Source organism: Diabrotica virgifera, chromosome 6 (assembly GCF_917563875.1).
Source record: "Diabrotica virgifera virgifera chromosome 6, PGI_DIABVI_V3a".
NCBI classification, from domain to species: domain Eukaryota; kingdom Metazoa; phylum Arthropoda; class Insecta; order Coleoptera; family Chrysomelidae; genus Diabrotica; species Diabrotica virgifera.
Genome location: NC_065448.1, coordinates 151,824,395 through 151,850,959, shown reverse-complemented (window position 1 = coordinate 151,850,959; position 26,565 = coordinate 151,824,395). Strand labels below are relative to the sequence as shown.

The 26,565-nt window shown below is 31.7% G+C and overlaps 1 protein-coding gene across 1 annotated transcript in view; it reads left to right on the top strand.

Annotated features, from left to right (window-relative positions):
- Positions 1-14,715, top strand: part of LOC126886964 (tubulointerstitial nephritis antigen-like) — a 157,015-nt gene extending 142,300 nt beyond the window's left edge. The window contains exon 9 of the mRNA XM_050654167.1: positions 14,095-14,715. Within this exon, the coding sequence (XP_050510124.1) occupies positions 14,095-14,259 (165 nt within the window). The 3' untranslated portion in view covers positions 14,260-14,715. The remainder of the gene's footprint in view (positions 1-14,094) is intronic.
- Positions 14,716-26,565: the final 11,850 nt, after the last annotated feature.

Genomic DNA, 26,565 nt, shown 5'->3' with positions numbered 1-26,565 from the left:
GACTTATAGTTGGAGATTGGCCTCTCGGTGTTTTTGAGGTGTTTTTAAGTTTTCACATGAGTGGCTAAAAAAACACAATTCCCGTTTATTTCAATTTCCCAAGTGTACGACAAATCAAAGAAAAGAAAGAAGAAAAACTAGGAAAGTGTTTTTAGGATAGATAGTAATGTAAAAAGTGGCCATTAGTTACACACAAAAAATTACTGAATACATGACAAAATTTGACCTTGACAAGAATTTATGTGATAATTTCTAATTACAGACATGTGGATTTGGGATTTAAATACAGAATAAATATGATTTCTTTAAAATACTTATAGGATAATTATTAATGATGTTGGAGTAAGTCAAAAGAAATTTTGACTTTTGTCTGACAAAAAAATAAAGTTAGGATTTTCTCTGAATGAATATTAATTATAGATTTTGGAATGATTTAAAGATACTAAATTCACTGAATAAATTTACACGTAAGATTTAATTTGAAAGATTATATATGTCACCATGAAACAGAACTGGTTGTTGTATAAAAAAATTAATATAAAAAATGTCTGACTATAAAACAAGGTCTAACCTCCAAACTTGATCTAAATTTGCCACACACAACTCTTGTCAATCTCCGAACCAAAAGTGAAAATGTGAAAATTTCTCTATTCCTCAAAATTAAGACTCGGAACACGAAATCATATTCTCCGCTAGGTGGCGTACATTACAAATCAACCAGTGCTACCACAACATAATTAGGTGTGGCATCGTTCCGTTGCAAGAAATTTTAAATATAAAAGATAATAATTAGAAATAGTTAAATACGCGAAAATTAGAGAAATTAATTAAGAGATCAAGAGAAAATAAATATAAAAATAATTAAAGAGTTCAAAAAATACTCTAAAAATAGGGAACTGGATTTGTTTAACATAATACCTCTATACAGGGTGTCCAGAAACTCTACCGACAAACGAAGACAGAAGATTCCTTAGATAATTTTAAGACAATTTAACCCAATTTACTAGTCCGAAAATGCTTCCTAAAGGAGCTAGAGCTCTTTGAAGATGGCGGCTTGTAATTAGTTTTTCTTAAATACCTCCAGAACGCTTCTAGTTAGAAAAACGAAAAGTGGTACGCATATTTATCTTCTAGAGATAAATCGACTCCATCCAATGCGAATTTCTAGCACCAGTCATAGGCGTCCGTTTTGGGTAGGGCAACGGTTGTTTTATCACATAACTTTTTTGTCATTAACTTTTAAGCATTTTTGACTCTGGATTACTAAATTGTGAGGTTTTCTAGTACTTAAAGGTAGTCTTGATTTAAGTGGGTAGGGCACACCGTTTTCTAAAAAAATCGATTTGAAAATTTTCGTTTTGTGAATTTGAAAAAAATTGAAAAAAATTTCAAAAATAAAACGGTGTATTTAATCGACGTAAAGCAAGAGTAACTTTTAGTACTAAAATACCTTATACTTTAATAATCTAGTGCCAAAAATGTTTAAAAATTAAAGACGAAACCGATAAAGCGATAAAAAATAACTATTGACCTACCCAAAACCGACGCCTATGACCGGTACTTGAAATTCGCAATAGGTAAAATTGATTCATCTCTGGAACATAAATAAACGTACCAGTTTTCATTTTTCTAAAAAGTTTCTTTTTAATTTTTTTTTGAAATTCAAAAAACGAAAAATATTCAAATCGATTTTTCTAGAAAACGGTGTATCCTATCTAGGTCTGGATCCCGCGTATGAAAAAAAAGTTGATTAATAGCAAGCTGAAAATTTGTTAAGAGCTTAATGGTGTCTATTCGGATAAACTTTGATATATGGGAACACTGTAACAGGGGCAGCTTTAATTGTGGAACAGGTTAAAAATTTGGAACGGTCAGACCACGAAAACGGCACATTTATTTTGTCCGACAGAACAGACTTAAACTCTCCGAACAGAGATTAAACTCTCATGCAAAAATCAGACTGCTATTTATCACCTGTCATAATTCCTGTCATTTGACATATTCTACATGTTCCACTCATTAAAACGCCCATTTGGTGATAAATAGCAGTCTGATTTTTGCATGAGAGTTTAATCTCTGTTCGGAGAGTTTAAGTCTGTTCTGTCGGACAAAATACATGTGCCGTTTTCGTGGTCTGACCGTTCCAAATTTTTAACCTGTTCCACAATTAAAACTTCCCCTGTTCCAGTGTTCCCATATATCAAAGTTTGTCCGACTAGACGCTCTCAAGCTATTAACAAATTTTCAGCTTGCTATTAATCAACTTTTTTTTCATACGCGGGATCCAGACCTAATCGAGTTAAAGCAAGAGTACGTTTAAGTACAAAAATACCTCACAATTTAATAATCCAGAGTCAAAAATGCTTAAAAGTTAAAGATAAAAAGACAAAACGGACGCATATGGCTGATACTAGAAATCTGCAATGGAAGGAATCGATTTATCTTTGGAAGATAAATACGCATACCAATTTTTTTTCTAAATAGAAGCGTTCTGGAGGTATTTAAGAAAAACTAATTACACCACGCCATCTTCAAAGAGCTCTAGTTCCCTTAGGAAGCATTTTCGGACTAGGTTAATTAGGTTAAATTATCTTACAACTATCTGAGGATTCTTCTGTCTTTGTTTGTCGGTAGAGTTTCTGGACACCCTGTGTATACTAAATTTTCTTAAAGGAATAATGGACCTGGATCCCGCGTAAGAAAAAAAAATTTATTAATAGCAAGCTGAAAATTTGTTAATAGCTTAACGGTGTCTAGTCGGACAAACTTTGATGCACGGGAACACTGGAACAGGGGAAGTTTTAATTGTGGAGCCTGGTAAACGTGTCGTCCTGACAAGTTTATGATTGTGAAAAATAGCAAGTTGTTTTTAAGTTTATTCAATAGCCAACGTTATATAATATATGAAAAAATGTTTGTCCGACAAAAATGTTGGGCATTTTAACGAGTCCGACACGTAGAAGATGTCACATCACAGGAATTATGTTGGTGATAAATAGCAGTCTGATTTTTGCATGAGAGTTTAATGAAAGGTTAAAAAATCAGTTGAAAGTTCTGTCCGACAAAATTAATGGGAAGTTTCGTAGTCCGACTTTCTAAACATGTAAGATATAGACAAAAATGTTGGTGATAAATAGCAAGCCAATTTTGATTTTTTTATGTACAAATTATATTTTGTAACGCAAAAAGTTATACGTCGGACAAAAATTTTGGGAAAATCCAAGGAAATAAATAAAAAATCATTTTTTCAGAATGACTTAGTCGCATATTGATAAAGCTATTTTAGTTGTATATTATTATTTATATTCACATACTTGCACATGTATATACATACATGCACACCCCAAAAACAGTGAGGTAAGTATCAATGCATGTATATATTGCATAAAAATTATTTTTTGGGTGGAATTTATTCTAGATATTCTCAAAATGATAATAAAAAATGTTATGGAACATATTAAAGCAACGAATTAAGGTTTTCTTATTAGGCGCATCAGAAAGTATGGAAAATTTCCTACAAGAAACGTTGTATACATTTTATTCCATAACCAAATCTTAGCCCTGTAAAATGACGTTGAAAAATGTGAAGAGTGTAAAAATTCGGTGCTTATAAGCATAGACGTAAGAGGATCGGTACGTATTTTCGGCTGCAATGCTATTCAAATGGGGATTCATTTTTTTCGAATCCTGAGAAAATTAATAGGTATTTTTAAAAAGTTTAAACGTAGAATGAAAGACTACGTTATTTGCGAGGGCCGAAAGTCCCTGAGAACTTCTATAATGTTTATTTTAATAAGTTACAGGGGTGAAAAACTAAGAGAAAATGTAGTGTGATTTTTAATTTCAAATATCTCATTCGAAAGAAACTTCTTATATATTCTAAGGGACTTTCGGCCCTCGATAATAATTTAGTCTTTTATTTTGTGTTTAAGTTTTTTTAAAATATTTATTAGTTTTTTCAGCATTCGAAAAAAATAGACACCATGTCTGTCGAAATCGAACATTCGCTATCTTTGTCATACAACGCACTCATTCGAATATAATGTTATGACAAGACTCAAGACAGTGACAAGTAGAGATGTGTCCGACCCGCTATTTTGATATAGCAGTTCATTCTGCTACTGCTTTTTAACGCTTTTACGATGATAATAAAATCAATCAAAGAGTTGTTTATTAAATAGTATTGATAGTGTATTTGAAAAATAATAATTGATTTAAGGCGTACAATTAATAAAAGTTATTTATTGTTTATATATTATTTATGGAAAATCCAAGTATTTCAAGTCATTAAAATTCAAATATGTAAAAGTATTATTTTATAAGAGTTTGTTCCGATAACCGTAAATAGGTACGAGTTTAGCTATAAAGTAAAGTGCCCATGGTGGCATAAAATGTAGTAAATGCTAATGCTTCAAGTACGTGCTACATTTTTGAAGATTTCACTACACTTAAAAAGCATTTGCTTTTCTCCGTAGTATTTGCTACTATTTTCCAGCCTAGATAGAAGAATGTACTACGCTTTTGAAGTATGTGCTTGTTTAGTAGTATTTTGCTTCAGTTAAAGTGAAGTTGGTGGGTGGACGTCTTCGGCGTAGGTATTTTTTTGTTACAATATGGCAGCATTTATGAATGTAAGTCAGAAAAATTTACAAACTAAGAAGAAGATTCTTAATTTTTGGGGTCATTCTTTTATCAAATAAAATTTAATAATTGTGAAGAAGATTAGCAAATAACAATTGTTCATTTTTATCCTCGCGTAACTCTTGTCGCTTCGGATCTGAGTCACTCATTTTTACTCATGTACAATTCTAATAATTTGGTACGTAAAAATGTGAATTCACAAATCACAAGCACATGGAAAACTAATTCCATCACGATTGGTGTAATGCAGACACGGCTGGCGTAACGCTTTGTAGTAGATACTTCTGCTCAGTAGTAGGTACTTCTGTTGTGTAGTAATAAATAGTTTACTCCTTTAAACGAGAATAAAATTTAATGCGAAAATTATTGGTTTACCGATAGATTTTATAGATCATATTTTCACTATAAATTTAAAATTAATTTGAAAAATACAAAAGTAATTAATTTGATTTATGTAAAAAAGTATTTACTTCAATTTTGAGCTAACCGTCTATTTCTTCGCTTTTCAGTAACACATTTCTTATAACAACGTCTCATAATTTAATTTGCGCAAATAAAGAAATAAATAAAGTCTTTATAAATTAATTGAGTAATACTACATTTATACAACGCAGTTCTTCACATGTTCAAACCTTATCTAAGCTTTCCATGGTAACAGGACATTATTAAAATAACTTTACAACTTTTTTCTTTTTCGACTATTTGTATATCTAGTATATAAATAATGGTAACCACTGAATACATAATTAGTGAAAAAATAATCCTATCATTTATACAAGTAAAGGTTATCCAAGAACATTCAAAAACTGAACGAAACCGAAATAGCCAGTTTACATCTGCAGTTTCCATACCAGTGAGAATTTTACTACACGTAATTTGTCGTGTAAAGACAGAAAAAGTAGGGATAGCCGTAAAATATTTGCGAATTATGTACCCATAGCCGTAAGTATGTGTATGTTAGTGGAGTCAATGAAGGTTTTCACCTCCGATTTCGTTGAACCTCCATCGATTTTCATGAAAATTGGTAAGTATGTAGAGGATACCTCAAGAACCAAAGGTGACATGGTGCCAACTTGCGCTTTTACCCTGGGGGGGATGCCACCCCTTCTCGGGGGTGGAAATTATTTTATTAAAAATAATACCACTAATCGATAGAGGGGCAAATTATAATTAAAATTTTTTATATAAAGTTATTCCAATAAATCAATAGTTTTTGAGTTATTAAAGATCAAAAGTTTTGATTTTTCCTGAAAAAAATCCATGTTTTAAAGCAATTTTTCATAAATAACTCAAAAACCATAAGTTTCTTCAAAAAAGTTGTTATTACCAAAATCGAAGATAATATAAAAGGAAATGAGCTCCTTATTCGAAAAATCCTTTATTACATATACAAAGTGAGTTATATGCAATTGAATATATATTTTTTTTCCGCGAGTACTCAAATCTTAGTATTCAAGCTTAAATAACAGGAAAACGATGCACTTTGTTAAATATAGACACTAAATATTTTAATAAAGTACTCAAAGGTAACTATCAAAAAGCTATATAAGAAGTCGATAGCATTAAAATTAAGCAAGTTATGATGGAAATAAGAGGACCCTTTCAGATTTTTTAGGGAAGAATGAAAAATGAAACATACGTCATTTCCACAAAAATTAAAATTTATAGTAACCCATTAAAAAATTTATTTATTTTAACATGAGTAATAACTTCAACAATTTTGACCGGTTTAGAATGCATATTTTTGAAAAAAAAAATACGATTAAATAAAATTAGAACTTTTCAAATTTTCGTGAATTTCATTTTCTTTTCATAATAACTCCAAAAATACTCGATATACTTAAAAAATGGTAGAGAACAAAATTTTAGTTTTAACTTTATTTAAGCTTTTTATTTTTTTAATATTTTTTTACGACAAAAAATAACCGAGATAGAAACATTTAAAACCTACATTTTACTGCGAGAACCATGTAAGCGGGGCCCCTTCACCTTGTATTAAAAAAAAAAAATAAAGGATTTAGAAAATTATGTTTAATACAGTGTTATAGACCTTTTACTTAGCTTTGTAATGGTTTTTGGATAAATCTCATATTTCAAAAATTAACGGAGTTATTTAAAAAAAAACCAATAACATTTTCTTTGAAAAAATTTTATAGCGGAGATTTTGTATGTATACAGGTTGTGGGAAGTCCAATTAGTCGTTTGTTGTAGGAGATACGAAAAAAGTTTATTTAGGTGAGATTGGGGCATAGATAATATCAGAATTTAAATACATTTCCAAATATACAGGGCCACCCATATTGACAAGGTGAAACAAAATTATCTTTTGTTTAATGGAACACCCTGTATATTTTTACATTTTTGGATTCTCCTCTATGTTGTGTTTCTTAAATTATCAGGTTTTGTGATGTTATACGAAGTAGTTTAAAAGATAATTACGTTTTTTTTTCAAATTTCATAGCAATATTCACCCCCTGTATAATTGTAGTGATTTGACATCAGAAAATCAATTTATGTTCAAGTGATTTTTAATATAGTCTATTATTGTTAAAAATGATTAATCTAGCAAAACGTTTAATTTTAGCTAATACAGGGTTGGTCGAAACTGAATGAGTGTTTTCTCAAAGTTTGAGAGTATGAGTTTTCTCAAACGGAGCAGCCAGTAATGTCTGTAATGAGCATTGTAATGAAATGCTACTGTATGGCACTTTATTATTTCCCACCCTGCCAGTGAAAACTGAATTTATTTTTGAAATCCCTAACTTTATGTCTTTAATTATTTTAAATATTGTAAACGATTAAAAAACAATCAAATTAAATTGAAATGGATAACCAGTGTATATCTTCCAAATTTACTTCATATTTAACGTAGCCTGTACCATAACATTGCACAGATTATTATCCCTGTATAGCAACGATATACCATGAATGTGACTTCATACTTGAGAAATGTCCTATATCCAGTCTCACAAAAAAAAGGGATTCCTCAAACATAATATACAGGGTGTCCAGAAACTCTACCGACAAACGAAGAGAGAAGATTCCTCAGATAATTTTAAGACAATTTAACCCAATTCGCTTAGTCCGAAAATGCTTCCTAAGGGAGCTAGAGCTCTTTGAAGATGGCGTCTTGTAATAAGTTTTTCTTAAATACCTCCAGAACGCCTCTATTTAAAAAAACAAAAATTGGTAAGCGTATTTATCTTCTAGAGATAACTCTATTACATTGATTGCGAATTTCTAGTACCGATCATAGGCGTCCGTTTTGGGTAGGGCAACGGTTATTTTATCGCCCAACTTTTTTGTCTTTACTTTTTAAGCATTTTTGACTCTGAATTATTAAATTGTAAGGTATTCTAGTACTAAAAGGTACTCTTGCTTTAAGTCGGTAGGGTACACCATTTTCTAGAAAAATCGATTTGAAAATTTTTCGTTTCGTATGAATTTAAAAAAAATTTTCAAAGAAAAAATTATTTAGAAAGACGAAAACTGGTACATTTATTTATATTCCAAAGATAAATCGATTTCACTAATTGCAAATTTCTAGTACGGGTCATAGGCGTCCGTTTTGGGTAGGTCAACAGTTATTTTATTGCATACCTTTTTTGTCTTTAATTTTAAAGAATTTTTGGCACTAGAATATTCAATTATAAGGTATTCGAGTACTAAAAGTTACTCTTGCTTCAAGTTGGTAAAATACATCGTTTCTTTTTGAAAATTTTTTTCAATATTTTTTCAAATTTCCAGAACGAAAAACTTTCAAATCGATTTTTCTAGAAAACGGTGCGTCCTACCGACTTAAAACAAGAGTACCTTTTAGTACTAGAATACCTCACTATTTAATAATCCAGTATCAAAAATGCTTAAAAGTTAAAGACAAAAAAGTTATGCGATAAAATAACCGTTGCCCTACCCAAAACGGACGCCTATGACCGGTACTAGAAATCTGCAATGGATGAAATCGATTCATTTCTGGAAAGTAAATATGCATACCAATTTTCGTTTTTCTAAATAGAAGCGTTCTGGAGGTATTTAAGAAAAACTAATTACATGACGCCATCTTCAAAGAGCTGGAGTGAATTGGGTTAAATTGTCTTTAAATTTTCTGAGGAATCTCCTGTCTTCGTTTGTCGGTAGAGTTTCTGGACACCCTGTATATGCAGACAAAATCAGCCAAAGTGATTTGCGATATCTAATTAAAGGCCGTACCAAGTTGGTTTTGTTGAATATAGCATGAAAGCACGACGATACTTTAGTGATAAGCGTATTTTTCGTAGTAGCTCTAGTATGTTGTTTTATATTATGTATTACCTATATTAAATTAGTTTTAGTATGTTTCGTTTATCTAAAAAAATGTAAAATTAACAAAAATTCTGTTTTTCTTGTAGTTGTTTTTTCGTATAGATATTGTTTTATATTGTAGTAAATTGAATTTAGTTTTAGTATGTTCCGTTTGTTTGTAGAATTATATTTAATTAGATTTGCTTTAATTACTAAAATAAATAAATTTTCAATTATATTTTATGTAGGTATTTGTGGAAAAGGAAACCTAGCATTAGCGGCCACATTTCTATAACGGCCAATTGTTTTCTATTTTTAGTGGCCGTTGTTGTCAGGTTTTACTGTACCAATAATATTTTATTAAATTATGAAATATTATTTAAATAAGAAATTTATAAACTTGATAAAAGAAAGTTTGCTTAGAATTTACTCCTCTATCTAATTATGGGGTTATTTTTAATAAAATAGTGTTCACCCATGAGAAGGGGTAACATGCACCCCCAGGATAAAAGCGCAAGTTGGTACCACATCATTTTTGTTTTTTGAGGTATCCTCTAACTACTTACCAATTTTCATGAAAATTGATGGAGGTTCAACGAAATCAGGGGTGAAAACCTTCAGTGACTGCCTTTTTGGGAATATAAAAGAATAATTTTTTTCGTGATTGTCGATTTGCTAATTTTCTGATTTTTGGTCGCTATAAGGTTTTAAAAATTAATAAAAATTATAAATCATGCACATAAATGTAAAAAACTATTTATTTTACTTAATTAAACGAAATTGCTTGAGCCAGAATGCTGAAATCTGCATTTTTATCATTAAAAAAAAAGGTGGATTTCACCCCTAAAATTCAGAAAGCGCAACTTGGTGCCATATCACTTTTGTTTTTTGAGGTATCCTCTAACTAATCAACAATTTTCATGAAAATCGATGAAGGTTCAAAAAAATCGTGGGTGAAAACATTCAGTGACTACACTTTCAGAAATATAGAAGAATAAGGTTTTCGTGATTTTCGACTTGTTAAGTTTCGGATTTTTGGTTGCTATAAGGTTTGAAAAATTAAAAAAAAATGTAATTCATGCAAATAAATATAAAAAAAATATTTATTTTTCTTAATTAAACGAGATTACTTGCGCCATAATGCGGAAATCTGCATTTTTTACAATTTAAAAAGTAGGGGTGTATTGCACCCCTAAAATGCAAAAGCGCAAGTTGATGCTATAAAACTTTTATTGCTTGAGGTATCCTCTAACTACTTACCGATATTCATGAAACTCGATGAAGGCTCAACGAAATAGGAAGTGGAAACTTACAGTGACTGCACTTTCAGAAATCTAAAAAATAATTTTTAAAAAAGGGGTGTATTTCACCCCTAAAATGCAAAAAGCGCAAGTTGGCACTATGTCACCTTTGTTCCTTGAGGTATTCTTTAACCACTCACCAATTTTTATGAAAATTGATGGAGGTTCAACGAAATCTGAGGTAATAACTCATATCCACCTTCATTGACTCCACTATGTAGAAGGCTGCATTATTTGTCTGTCTGACATTTCTCTGTACAAATTATTCTTTGAAAGCACATGGTCTCTGACTTTCTGTTTGCCTCGTGTGTTTGAAATTAAAATTTATATTAACTATGGAGTGTTTTTGTGTTTATTTTTGAGTGTGAACAGTTTAAATTTTAAGCCATCAAATGAAAAAGTGAAACAATTCAACGGAACATTTTTGAGTGATTGTCGAACATTTTACAAAGTTCGTATTTACAAAATTCTATTGGATATTATTCTTCGTGCTATAATGCTTTTTGAGTTAAAAATGGCTTCATTGAAGAGGGGTACCTAAATAAATTATTTATTAAAATTGTATATCGTAATTTTTCTGAAATTTCTACAAATGAAATATACAGGGTGTAACGAAAATACAGGTCATAAATTTAATCACATATTCTGGGACCAAAAATAGTTTGATTGAACCTAACTTACCTTAGTACAAATGTGCATATAAAAAAAGTTACAACCCTTTGAAGTTACAAAATGAAAATCGATTTTTTCCAATATATCGAAAACTAATATAGATTTTTTATTGAAAATGGACATATATCATTCTTATGACAGTAGCATCTTAAGAAAAAATTATAGTGAAATTTGGTCACCCTATAAAAATTTTATGGGGGTCTAGTTCCTTTAAACCCCCCAAACTTTTGTGTACGTTCCAATTAAATTATTATTGTAGTACCATTACTTAAACACGATATTTTTAAAACTTTTTTGGCTCTTTGTACTTTTTTGAAAAGTCAATTTTTATCGAGATATTTTGAATATTTGTCAAATCCACCACATATTTGTATATGGTTAAGTACGATTATGGAGACTTGGTAATAATATGAAAATTTATGTATGATTTAAATTTTTAGGTATATTTTGAACCGTATTAAAAAAGGAGCCATATCTCGATAAAAGGTGCCTTCTCGAAAAAATACAAAGAGGCAAAAAAGTTTTAAAAACACTGTGTTTAACTAATGGTACCGCAGCAATATTTTAATTGGAACGTACACAAACATTTCGGGGGTTTAAAAGAACAAAATCCCCATAAAATTTTTAAGTAAACATATTAAAATATAAGCCTTAACTCGATAAAAACTGCCTTATTGAAAAAATACTAAGAGGCAAAAAAGTTTTAATGATATTAAATTTAACTAATGGTACCACAATAATAATTAAATTGAGACGTACACAAAAGTTTGGGGGGTTTAAGGGAACAAAACCCCCATAAAATTTTTATGGGGTGCACAAATTTCACTATAATTTTTCCTTAAAATGCTCCTGCCATAAGAATGCCACATATCCATTTTCAATAAAAAATATCTAATAGTTTTCGATATATTCGTAAAAATAGATTTTCATTTTGTAACTTCAAAGGGCTATAACTTTTTTTATGTGCATATTTGTACTAAGGTAAGTTAGGTTCATTCGAACTATTTTTGGTCCCAGAATATGTGATTTAATTTATGACCTGTATTTTTGTTACACCCTGTATAATGTAATATGTCACATGGCTAGAAATAATTAGCTGCCAAAATAAATCGATTAGTTTAAATTTGAAGTTACGATTGCAATTTATTATGAATTATTGTCAAAAGTGACATTCTTAAATGGCAATGTATTCATAGACATATTATTAAGGGTAGACAGGGAATACAGAGCCAACAGTCTGTCGGTGGTCTATCTATCTCTTTTATCCAAGCGATTCCGCGCATGTGACAGACAAAGATGGCATAATATTGGCGTTACACCTCGATGCACAGAGTGGCCCATACTTTGCCTAATCTACTAGTTAGAATGTATTGCAGTAAGGTAACTACGGTGTCAGAAAGTTGGTCGAGAACACTTCGTCGACGGAAAATTAGTCGACAACATTTGGTCGACCAACAGTTGGTCGAATGGACAATTCATCGAATGAACATTCGATCGAATGGATTTTTCGTCGACAAAAACCCAAAGGCAATAATACATGGCGGAAACACACCAATATATAAAATTAGTTTCTTTGTAGTATATCAAAAAAAAATTATTTTATAGATTGCCAGTCCTAAGCCTTGGATAAAGTGTGAAGGGAAGTATATTTTCACGATTTCTTTACTTTTTTATTGATTTTGACTGAAAATTGCAGTTAAAAAGATTGTACGGGAATGCCTTGATTCCCTAACAATTTACTTATCTCTCGCATATTTCGTCTTGTCCGCAAGTGCCCCCAAATTTGACTCCGAAAATGCTCCGTTCGCAAGTGCGAAGACACCAGAAAGAAGAACGGTACAACATCACTAATGAAATATCGGTTTACATTTGCTGTCTACTCTGCTGTTTTCATTAAATTTAAAAATAATTAAGATTTAGAAAAAAAATTACAAAACCCCCCAAAAAAATTAATTTAGGTATGTATAATACAATATTCCAGTTAAAAAAATAAAAACCAATAATCCGTCGTTTGTCAACATTAATTCCTTTATCCACAAGATCAATAACAGTGTGTACAGACGAATTGTACATTCGATGAATTGTGCATTCGACCAACTGTTTGTCGACCAAATGTTGTCGACTAATTTTCCGTCGACGAAGTGTTCTCGACCAACTTTCCTAGACCCAGGTAACTAAATGATGTTGAGATAAATCGAAAGGTATCGATTGTAATTGATTGTAGGTACTTTTGACATAGAATAATCACCCATTATTAAAATTTCAAAAATTATTTTTTTAAATTGTCCGACTACGAAATCTACCCCTTAATTTTTTCCGACAACAGTCATTCTTTGTAAGGAATAATTTACTTAATTAAATTTCGTTTTTGTCGGAAAGCTATTTATCACCAGCATTTTTGTCTATATCTTACATGTTTAGAATGTCGGACTACGAAAACAATGTCGGACAAATCTTCCAATTGATTTTTTAACTTTTCATTAAACTCTCATGCAAAAATCAGACTGCTATTTATCACCAACATAATTCATGTGATGTGACATCTTCTACGTGTCGGACTCGTTAAAATGCCCAACATTTTTGTCGGATAAACATCTTTTCATATACAGTCGGAAAAATGAAAGAATACCCATGAACGAACATATAAAACACGCTGTATTTTCCTGTCACCGTGTCACAAAGAAAATTGCCCAGCGCAAGTACATGTAATAATAATTATACGTGTACTTGCGCTGGCCAATTTTTTGTATGACACGGTGACAGGAAAATACAGTGTGTTTTATATGTTCGTTCATGGGTATTCTTTCATTTTTCCTACTGTATTATATAACGTTGGTTATTCAATAAACTTAAAAACAACTTGCTATTTTTCACAATCATAAACTTGTCAGGACGACACGTTTATCATGCTCCACAATTAAAACTTCCCCTGTTCCAGTGTTCCCGTGCATCAAAGTCTGTCTGACTAGACACCGTTAAGCTATTAACAAATTTTCAGCTTGCTATTAATCAACTTTTCTTTCTTATGCGGGATCCAGGTCTATAAGTCTGCGTCAGCTAAGCACTGAGTAACCAGCACAACAATCATGAAAAGGGAGAAACGATAGATCTTATAGGTTGCATGACTTCTTACTTAAAAGTTATAAAATTTGAGTAGTTAAATTATTTGTTTTAATACTATATTGTCTTCTTGTTGCAGAAAGTAGCCAACAGTTGGGGTGCCAACTGGGGAGAAGACGGATATTTCAGAATCGTAAGAGGAACCAACGAATGTGAAATTGAGTCGTTTGTTATCGCTTCCTGGCCACACGTATCTAGAAAGATTTTATTGTCAAACGAATTGGGAACAAACTCAGTATATTAAGCAAAAATATGTTGTAGACCGTTTTAATATCTCATGACGAATATCATCACAACGATGTTTGCATTCATGTTTTTATTGTACACCAAAAATCTTTGTAAATTCCGTGAGATTCATAAACTGATCTACTTTTATTCAAGCTTTACTGTTATTTGTGAAAATTTATACTTACCAAATATTTTTAGTGTTACTAAAATGCCATACAAACCATTATAACAAAGTACTTAAGCAACGATGGTGAAATTGTTTTATTTCATTCATTACTTTTATTATAAGATTTATAAGTTCGTAGTACCTAATGTATTTGTCAAAAAATTGTTATGCCAAAAGATCTTACAGCTCGTACTGTTACACAGTATTGTGATTTTTGACAGTTTGTTCGAATATTAGGATTAGGTTTCTTATCTGATTTTTGTATGTAGTGTCATTTTGTATTATTAATAAATGCTATAAGCGTCATTAGATGTTTAACTATTCCAATTTAGTGTTAAGAGAGGTTACATAAAAAGGTAAAAGAGTTTACATCGACTACTTACCAAGAGAACAACTTATCACACCCTGCTGAACACGGATGGCAAGCTGCTAGAATCAGCGGAAGATAAACTGAAGGAATACTATATCAAAATTCTCTTTAACGGAATACAAGAAGAACCAAGAAGATTGCAAAATAACAACAAAGGACCAGCTATACAGAAAACTAAAATTATAAATACAATTAATCAATTCAAAACAAATAAAAGGCCAGGTCCCGATGGAATATACTCAGAAACGTTAAAATTAAGCAGCGAAGAAAATATCAAAGTATTTGTCCCTTTATTAAATCGCATTTATGATACAGGAAAAATACCCCAACTGGCCAGAGTTACTACCACTACCAAAAAGCCAAACACACAACACTGCGACGAGTTCCATCTGATATACCTTCTGAGTCATGCAGTAAAAGTACATTAAAAGTCGTACATAATCGAATCTATAGAGTGTGCTAAACAATCATCGGAGACGATCAGTTTGGATTCAGAGCCGGCATGGAAACGAGAGAAGCCCTCTTCTGTTTAGTAGTTTTCACCCCAAAATGCTACGACTAAGAGAAAGGTACATTATATGCTTTATAAACGTCGAAAGAGCATTTGATAGAGTAAGACACGACCTATTATTAAAACGTTTGCAAGAAGTCGGTTTAGATGGAAAAGACGTCAAATTACTAAAAAGCTTCTACTGGAACCAAAATTCCAGAGCTGGGATCAAAGGTTTGACATCCACATCCGCAGCAAACACGTTTGCTGTCAAGCGGAAACTGATTGCCAACGTTTGCATTGGGTGAACGCGACCAATGATGTGTTCTGTCACCCTTGCTGTTTAATTTGCACTCTTAGTTTCTATTTAAAGAGGCACTGGAGGATTCAAAGGATGGAGTCAAGGTGAATGGCTTAAATATCAACAGCATCAGACACGCCGATGATACGGGTTTACAACGACTCATCGACAAGACCAACTTTACTTGTGAGCAATTTGTTATGAAAATAAAAATAAAAAACCAAAATGATATCCAAACGTACCTCAACCTTGCACAATAGGCACATTTTAGAACAGGTCAGTAGATTTAAGTAAGTTCCTTTGATGTTGGTTCGATAGGAGCCTAAATCCTGATCTAGAAATAAGATCAAAAATAGAACAGACCAGAAAATCTTTCGAAAAAGTCAAAAAATTGCTTTGTGATTCTCGAATAAAACTCGAAATTCGACTACCTACGTTTATCAAAATGCTACGTCTGGTCGGCTTTCCCTAAGCAGTTGAGACATGGACCCTCAAAACATCAACCGTAAATAAACTGGAGGCCTTTGAAATGTGGATCTACCGGAGAATTCTAAAATTTCATGCACATCTCATACTTCAAACTAAGAAGTGCTGCATAAGATAGGCAAGGAAAGAGAACTTTTCAACACAGTGAAAGTTGGAAAAACATCATACCTAGGCCATATACTGAGAAATAATAAGCACCAATATGCTCAACTTATAATAAAAGGAAAGGTAGAATAAAGAGAGGACTAGGAAGGAAAAGTCTATCGTGACTATAGTACATTCTTTCACGGTTTTTGCTGTAAATTTCAAAGAATCGCTTGGATTAACATGAAATTTGGCATACTTATAGCTAACATGTCAAAGAAAAAAAGTGATATGGTGCCGATGTATGCTTTTGCCCTGGGGGTGAATTTCACCCCATCTCGGTGGTGAAAAAATATATGTCCAAGATAAGTCCCGAAGTGGATAAACTGACTAATTTTAAGCAGTTTTGGTTCTATAGAGGTTTTTCACCAAATCAACACTTTTCGAGTTATTTGCAAGTGAATATGTTCGTTTTCAACAAAAACAACCACGATTTTAGACGGTTTTTCGCAAATAACTCAAAACGTAAGCATTTTGTCGAAAAAAATATTCTTAGCAAAATTATAGCTTATAAAAAATTGAAAAAAAAAAAACGATGTATATATTAGGTCTCTATACCTAGCAAAAGCAGAGTTATAGATAATGAAAAATAGGTTTATTCGAAAAATTCCAAATAGAATAATTCAATGTGAAATATTTAAACAATGAAACACTCTTGGGGAAAACACATTACAACTGGTTTAAAGTGTTTAAAAAAAGCTTTATTTCTGTTTTTACAAAAAAAAATTTTAGCATCAAATGTAAGCAAGTTACGCTCAAAATAAAGTTGGTCCCTTTTGTTTTGGCAAAAAAAATCAGGAAGATCACCTCCCAATTAGCAACTTAAATGAAATTAATCGTTACCGCTTTACAAGTTACTTTACTTATGTTGTGTTTATATGATCTGTAAGTTTTATTTATTCAAAGTGCTTGTTTTAAAAAAAAATTGGTTTTAAAGTATAATTTTGAAAAATTTTAATTTTGAAAAAAATGTGGTTTTTCAAAATATCTTAAAAATTGTTAGAGATACCAAAAACCTCAAACAATAAAAAAAGTTGGCTTTACTTTTCTGAATATTTTGTATTTTTTTTTGTTTTTCTGTAAGACAAAAATTGGTTAAGATTCGTTGTTTCTAAATTTGCATACACTCGTGATAAGTGACTTGTTCAAGCCCTTTTAACTACAGCTTTTTCAAAAATAAGGACTTTGGACCGATGAAACTTACAAATCATATGATCAATACATACGCGAGTAAAAAACTTGTGAAGTGGTAACAATAAAATTAAGTTCATTTGACATGCTAATTAGGGGGTGATTTTCCCGATTTCTTACAAAAACAGGGGGCCACTTTATTTTGAGCGTAACTTGTTTACTTTTGATGCTAAATTTTTTTTTTTTAAATCAAAAACTTTTTAAACATTTTTTTTTTGGTTATAGCACGTTAAAATATTCGATTTGGAATTTGACGAATATGAACCTATTTTTCATTAGCTATAACGCTGCTTCTACTAGGTATAGTGACCTACTCTATACACCATGATTTTCACTTTTTTACGTGCTATATTTTTGAATTTTTTTCGACCAAATACTTACTTTTTGGGATATTTGCGAAAAACCGTCTGAAAACGTGGTTATTTTATACAAAAATTAACATATTCACTCGAAAATAACTCGAAAAGTATTAACTTGGTGAAAAAACCTTATAGAACAAAAGTTACTTAGAATTAGTAATTTTATCCATTTCCGGACTTATTTTATTTCGAACATATATTTTTCACCCCCAAAAGGGGTTGAAACTCACCCCTAGGGCAAAAGCACACATCGGCAAAATATCACTTTTTTTCTTTGACTTGTTAGCTATGTGTATGGCAAATTTCAAGTCAATCCAAGCGGTACTTTAAAATTTAGAGGTTTTGCAATATTTTACCTTTAAAGAACGTACTACTAAGAAACATCCGACAAAGGACAGAGCTGAATTTTGAAAAGCTAATAAGAACAGCTGAAGACAGACAAGAGTTTGCAATTGTAGTAGTCAACCTCCATTGAGGAGAGGGCACTTTAAGAAGAAGTGTGCAGAGAACATACAACTCGTCAAGACCAGGAATACCTTTCGACATTTTGCCTATCGACGCAGAGAGCAGACAGAGAGAGTATTCAGAGAGAAAGAGCACATGACAGGGCTCGAATGCTTGAAAACGGTACAGTGTTCCTGAAAAGTTTAATATTTTGATTTGTTAAAACTCAAGCGGCATTTATTTTGAAACACAATTCACTTCTTACCATGTTGGCATAATCTAACAACCCTTGAAGGCCCTGCATGCTACCACAGACGATGATGGTGACCTCAATTTCGATTTTAATTCCAAAGTCTTTACCTCGCAAAGCATATTTGAAGTACCCTTGTTGAGCTGCCCCCCCCCCACTTGTAAAAATTAAAAAACAAGTAGCGCTGATTTATGAGCTCTTTATGAGCTTTCATATTCCGGAAATTAAAAATTTTGAGCTCGTTGCACTGGGCAGGAATTTAATATTTTACTGGAAGGGGTCACTACTTAAAAATAGTGATATTGAATTGATCTTTGCGGCAGAATTACGAGCTATTTATGAACTCTTGAAGTGATATAGTTTCGATTTTTGAGCTCATCCCCTTCACCCCCAAACAAACCTTTAATTGATTTAACTTAAGACGCAACAGTAGCTCGCAAATACGCGGTCCAAGATTGCGGCTGTAATTTTGATTATTTTGTCGAGATATTTGGCACACATATTTTCTTAATAAAATAAAGAATGGCGGTACAGAGCCCAATTTGAGAAATATGTTAGTGTGTGGAAATTACTCTATAACTACATAAAATATTGCAAAAAGGAGCCTATACCGCCATTAAGAAGAACAAAAAATACACTTTCTTCAAAAAAAATTTTTATCCCGTGCCTAGATTTTGTGCCACATTGGATCTATTAAAAATCGATTTTCTATAACAAGAAATCAAACGTGACTGACTCGGCAACATTTAGCGCGCCAATGAGTATAAAAATTATTGTTTCTGATAGTATAATGTCACTGTCAGTGTCGAATTACGGATGCACTGTTGCCTCACTGTTGAAAGTTCGCAGAACTTTCGAAAAACAAAAATATTGATGACGTGCTACTGTTTACTCTTAAGAAAAAATGCTGAGAAAAATTAAAATATATCGTATCGCTTATAAACTTACGTGCATAGAAATGTGCCCTTTTAAAAATTTGGTCATTTTTGATGTCTCGTATTTCCTAAACCTGTTGGTCGATTTAAGCGATTTTTTAATATGTTATAGCCTGATTCTTTAACAATACCGATGTAATAATATTGTTGCTAAACATGGTAAATTTTCATTGTATACCGGGTGAACGAATAAAACTGTGTTTTATTCTCAAAGTTAGCATCACTCCGTGGAATATTATAGCATTTATAAAATACTGAAATTAAAACCCAACTATAGCTTCAAGTTTTCTTAACATTCTGTTTTTTGATTCATTCGTTTATGTTAGATAATAAAAAAGTTAGGTACTTTAACAACTAGACATGTTCTTCATCAATACACGGTGCTTCTAAATAAGTGCGACAAACTCTAAGGGGTAATTCTGCATAAAAAAATAATGACAGTTTGTTTTATAAACGTATGCTTGCACATGTTTCATTTCCGAGATACGGGATGTTGAATTTTTTCTTACAAACTGACGATTTATTTATTGCTCTTAAAACAGTTGATATATGCAAATAAAATTTGGTAGGTTTTAAGACATAGTTATTGCGGATTTCTTGGCATAAGACTAAGAATTTTATATTCACCATTGGCGTGCATACGGATATAAACATTTTAGATACATCCCGTATTTACGCCAATGGTGAATATAAAATTCTTAATTTTATGTCAAAAAATCCGCAATAACTATCTCTTAAAACCTACCAAATTTCATTTGCCTATCTCAACTGGTTTTAGAGCAATAAATAAATCGTCAGTTTGTAAGAAAAAATTCAACATCCCTTATCTCGGAAACGAAACATTTGCAAACATACGTTTATAAAGCAAACTGTTATTATTTTTTCATGCAGAATTACCCTTAAAGTTTGTCGCATTCATTTAGAAACACCGTGTATTGATGAAGAACATGTCTAGTTGTTAAAGTACCTAAGTTTTTTATTATCCAACATAAATGAGTGATTAAAAAAACAGAATGTTAAACTTGAGGCTATAGTTGGGTTTTAATTTCAGTATTTTATAAATGCTAGAATATTCCACAGCGTGATGCGACCTTTGAGAAAAAAACACAGTTTGATTCGTACACCCGGTATAGAATGAAAATTTACCGATTTAGCAGCAATATTATTACAGGCTATAACATATTAAAAAAATTACTTTAATCGGCTAACAGGTTTAGGAAATACGAGACATCAACAATGACCAAACTTTTAAGTGGGCCGATTTCTATGAACGTAAATTTCAAATTCTAAGGATAAACTTTTAAATCACGCGCATTTCGATTATTGAGCTACAACTCCTTTGCAAAAAACCACCCCATCTTCCCGGCTTAAGAGGATCGGTACGTATTTTCGGCTGCAATGCTACTCAAAAGGAGATTCATTTTTTTCGAATCCTGAGAAAACTAATAAGTATTTTTGAAAAATTTAAACGTAGAATGAAAATTACGTTATTAGCTAGGGCCGAAAGTCCCTGAGAACTTCTATAATGTTTATTTTAATAAGTTACAGGGGTGAAAAACTAAGAGAAAATTTAGTGTGATTTTTAATTTCAAATTTCTCACTCAAAATAAACTTCTTATTTATTCTAAGGGACTCTCTGACCTCGGTAATAATTTAGTCTTTCATTCTGCGTTTAAATTTTTCAAAAATATTTATTAGTTTTTTCAGGATTCGAAAAAAATGAACACAATGCCGTTGTAATATTTTCCAAATCTGTTTTTGTCTTACAACGCACTCAGCCGAATATAATATTGTCAGCATATATATTGTCAGTCAGATACTGACAATCAGTGACAATTTTAAATATTTGACATTGCATCGGGAATATTTTGAGAAATTGATTAAATATTATTGATATATAGTGTATTTGATAAATAATTGATTTAAGACGTGAACTTAATAAAAAGTTATTTATTGTGTATTATTTTTGGGAGGTCCAAGCAGAGAATACATCAGATATGTCCTGTGATCCAAGTATTTTGTTGTTAGAGATGTTCAAAATTGTAAGCGTTCCATAATAACAATATATTATTAAAAAATCACTTTAACACTTTTCCTCTTTTCTCGATTGATTATTAGTTTTTGTTGTACAAATAAATTATTACAATCACTGAAAACATAGTTAGTGAAAAAATTATCACATTTATTAACTGAATTAATAATTTGCAATTATAAAAATCTTCTCGGCTACCTTCAACATGTAGCGTTTACACAGGTGAACTATATAGTATTCTGTTGGCATTTCAATGCATCTCCCATCAAAACAGACATGTTGCCATTTGTACGGATTCCCTTTCATCTATCCATTCAATCAATACAATTTTTACTGACCTTCCATTGGTTCAAAACATTCATGACATCTTCCAAAATCTCTCTGCTCAAGATGTAACAGTCTTTCTCATATGGCTACCTTCTCATACTGGAATTACTGGTAATGAAACAGCAGATCATTTTGCCAAAGAAGCTACCAACCTCAATACCGGAATAACTACAATTCAACTAGCTAGCGATCTCAAACTCGTTTTCAAAAAGTCAGTAAATGATGCCTGGCAAAACTTATGGCAACAAAGTAAAACAACTCTTCACGAACTCCAACCATATATTGGTCATTTCTCCTTGGACTTTCTAACTAGAAGAGAAGCATCGATTATTAGAAGACTCCGAATTAACCACACCAAACTTACCCATGGTTTCTTGATGTCCTCAGAAACTCGTCCAACTTGCCTCGATTGCAATGTTTTCCTGACTGTGAAACACGTCCTGACCGAATGTAACTCTTTCACCAACCTGTATACATTACTTGATATGAAACCTACTGTTAAAGAAATGCTCAACAGCCCTACAGAGATCATGAAAACTATATCGTTTTTAAAAACTACTCAGCTATACAAGAAGATTTAATACCATAGTCATTAGTTAAAGTTATATAATTATTATATGTTTTCGTTATTTAATTATGTATTTAATGTTAGTGTTCTTGTACCAATGGCCATAGTTGTCGAGGTACTTTATGTAAATAAAAAAAAATTATAAAAATAACAGTTATCCAAGAACATTCAAAAGCCATCTCTTTAAATTAATTATGACATTTTCAAACATTCTAGTAATGTTTACATATTCATACCAGTGTGAATTTTACTTCACGTAATTTGCCGTGTGAAGACAGAAAAAGTAGGGATAAACGTAAAATATTTGCGAATTATGTACCCATAGCCTTAAGAGAGAGTTGTACTTTAAAATGAATTATTTGGCGACTACATATCGTTTAATAATTTATGAGCTCGCAAAATACGCGCATTTCAATTATTATTAAATTGCAATTTCCTTTCTATAGTGCAGTCACTGAAAGTAAAAATCAACTATGACCCTCGATTTCGGTGAACTTCCATTCATTTTCTGCAACTTGGTGAGTGGATAGAGGATACCTCAAGAAACAAAAGTAACATGGTGCCAACTTGCGCTTTTAGCCTGGGGTAGATGTCACCCCTTCTCGTGGGTAAAAATTACTTTATTAAAGATCAAATATTTTAATTTTCGTGAAAAAAATGCATACTTTAAAGCTATTTTTTCATAAATATAAATAACTCAAAAACTGTAAGTTTTTACAAAAAAGTTTTCATTACCAAAATTGAAGCTAATAAAAAATATAATAAATTCCTTACTTAAAAAACCATTTAATATTAATTTAATAGTTATTTATGATATAAGTGTTAAAAGCACACGTTTAAGGCACGCATGTGAAAGTTTGCAGAATGAGCGAAGCGAGTTGTGCAATTCACATGAGTGCCTTAAAAATGTACTTTTTAACACGAATATCATACAATATTTTTTCTACAAACGTAATTACAGGACAATATCTACAAACATTTTACTTGAACTTGATTGACATTCCATTTTTATATTTTTTGACATTACATCAAAATTGCCTATAAGTACGGTCAATACGAACTGCATTGCCTTAAAAATTTTAAAGCACTAGTGCCTTAAAGTAGCATTTTTAACGCTCTATGGAGTGCTAAAAATTGTATTTTTAACACAGTTGTAGAAAAAGTAAATTATAGGTATGTAATTGAATGTCTATTTTTTTCTGCGGGTACTCAAATCTAAGGATCCAAGCTTAAATAACGGGAAAACCATGCATTTTATAACATAGATACACTTACTAAATACTTGTCAAAGTACTTAGAAATACCTGTCAAATAAGCTCCAGAAGAAGTTAATAGCATCAAAATTTATACTCCAAAAATTTTTCCAAAAAATTATTGTTTTTTCTTTTAATAACTGTTAATTTTTAAGATATCAGGCACATCCAACTATTTGAAAGGTAATTTTAAGAGCTATAAGACATTTAATCTTTCATTTCTTATTTTTATGTAATTGAAGTGTTAAAATAAATCTGTTGTGATATGAAACAGTTATTTAGACTTTAAATTAAAGTTATTAATTACAATAAAACAAACTAAATAATAGTGTTTTTAAGAAGAAATCTGCGCCTTTTGTCGAAGTGGGCAAAATTTCTTCATACGCGAAATTTACAAACTATTGTAGTTTAAGTGCGGTAAATTAAAAACTCATTAAGTGCTTAACTACTACTTGGACAGAAACTTCTTTTTGTGGACCACTCGATTCAGGTCGGTAAGTGGTTATTTTAAATAATATAATTTAAGAATTACATTTATCGAAAATGTTGATTAAAGTTAAATTCAAAACAAATACAGGTTAACCGTGTTTGGATAAAGAATAAAATATAAATATGGCTGCAGGAGGAATGCAACCGACTACAATAAACGAAGCGTTTTTAATGCAACAAAATAATAATTTATTTCAAGAAAATTGTCAACGTTCCCAAAACGAACAATTATTATATACAGAATGGGTAAAAGTCAGCAATGAAAAAGATCAATTACATAGTATGATCACGCAAATGCAAACACATATAAGTATGCTAGAAAATCAAATCAAACAGATTTGCAATCAATCAAATAATAACGCTAAAAATACTGAGGCAACGCCTCCTCCCAGGCAAGAATACGAGACTGATGAAGAGGAACTGGCTAAAGAAACAGAATGGGTAAGGGTAAGAAACAGGCAAAAAAAAAGGAAAATAATGAATACCTCATTTTCTCCACCTACTCCTACAAAAAATGAAGAAATAACCAATAGGCTTGAACCAAAACAAAAAAAAGTCCAACCTCCACCACCAATAATAGTGGAAGGAATTAAAGAATATAATAAATTTATCGAACTGCTCACAAAGGAAATAGGTATAAATAAATTTATAATCCAAATGGTAAATAAAGAGAACTTCAAAATTAAAGCCAACGATGAGGATACGTATCGTGGCGTGACAAAAATACTACGAGAGCAAACACCACACAGTTGGTTCACATACGAAGATAAAAGAACCCGACCAATTAAGGTAATAGTCAAATATCTCCCGCATTCGTGCAAACCAGACAGCATAATTGAAGAATTGGTAAGGAGAGGTTTTAAAGCAGTGAATGCTATAAATAAAATTAAGTGGCGTACCAAGGAACCACTTGACATGTTCATAGTGACTTTTGACAATAGCGAAGATATAAATAAAATACATAGTATACAGCATATACTACAATGTAAAGTCGAAATCCAACCATTTAAATCCTCCAAATTAATATCTCAATGCAAAAATTGCCAGGCATATGGGCATACCCAAAAATTTTGCGCCAGACAAGCGAGATGTGTCAAATGCACAGGGAAGCATCATACTAAGGAGTGTACCAAATCAAAAGATGTCAAACCTAAATGCGTACACTGTGGACAAGAGCATCCAGCTAACTATCGTGGCTGTAAAGTGGCTATTGAATTACAAAACATGAGGAATAGAGCAATAGATAAAAAAAGGGGGGTTAATAAACATCCTTCAGTAAGCAGGCAAGTTAACGAAAATCTAACATTTGCCAATGCAGTAAACAACGAAAAGGAAAGTGGCAAAAAGGAGGAACGAACTAATAATATCGAACAAAGTCTGCAACTCATATTAGCGAAGCTAGAAAATCAAGAACAAATCATAACAACACTGGATGAGAGGCTAAAAAGATTAGAATATAGTGCCAAAGGAGCTATACCTAAATCGAAACAATATTAATTCAATTAAGGTACTAGTGTGGAACGCAAACGGACTCCTGAACCACCAGCAGGAGCTTCAATTAGTTCTACAGACAGAAAATATAGATGTATGCCTCATCTCAGAGACACATTTTACTAAACACTCATTTATCAAATTTCACGGTTATAGAGTCTATCATGCGATTCATCCTGATAATAATGCAAAAGGAGGAAGTGCAGTGATAATTAAAGAAAATTTACAACATTACGAAGAAGCCAACTACGTAACAGAAAAAGTGCAGTTAACTGCAGTAACACTTAGAACTCTTAGATACCCACTGATAGTGGCAGCAATCTATAGTCCTCCGAAACATGCAATAAGTAAGGAGGAATATATTGATCTCTTTACCGAGCTGGGAAATAGATTTATAGTAGGAGGCGATTATAATGCTAAAAATACCCACTGGGGCTCAAGGTTAACCACAACAAAAGGCAGAGAACTTTTAAAAGCTGTGAATGAATACGGAGCCATAACCTTGTCAACAGGGAAGCCAACTTATTGGCCTACTGACCCCAACAAGATACCTGACCTAATTGATTTTTTCATAACCAAAAATATATCGCAAAACTACCTGAAAATAGATGAATGTCATAAGTTATGTTCTGACCATACAACAATAACACTAACACTAAGCGAAAACATAATATATAAAGAAAATAACCCTTCGCTAACTAATAAGTACACCGACTGGATAAGCTTCAGACAAATGCTAGAAGAAACAATTAATTTAAACGTTTCTCTTAGAACCGTAAAAGACATTGAAAAAGAAGTTGACCAATTCAATAAAGACATCCAAAGAATATCTTGGGAATGTACTCCAGACATCAAAAGACGCCTAAAAGGATGCAACTACCCGGCAGAAATTAGAACGCTGGTATACGAAAAACGGAAAGCAAGACGAAAATGGTTCCAAAGTAGAGCTCCTCAAGATAAAACATTTGTAAATAATCTCACCCAACAACTAAAAAGAGAGATAAAAGAATTTAAAGAAGAATCCAT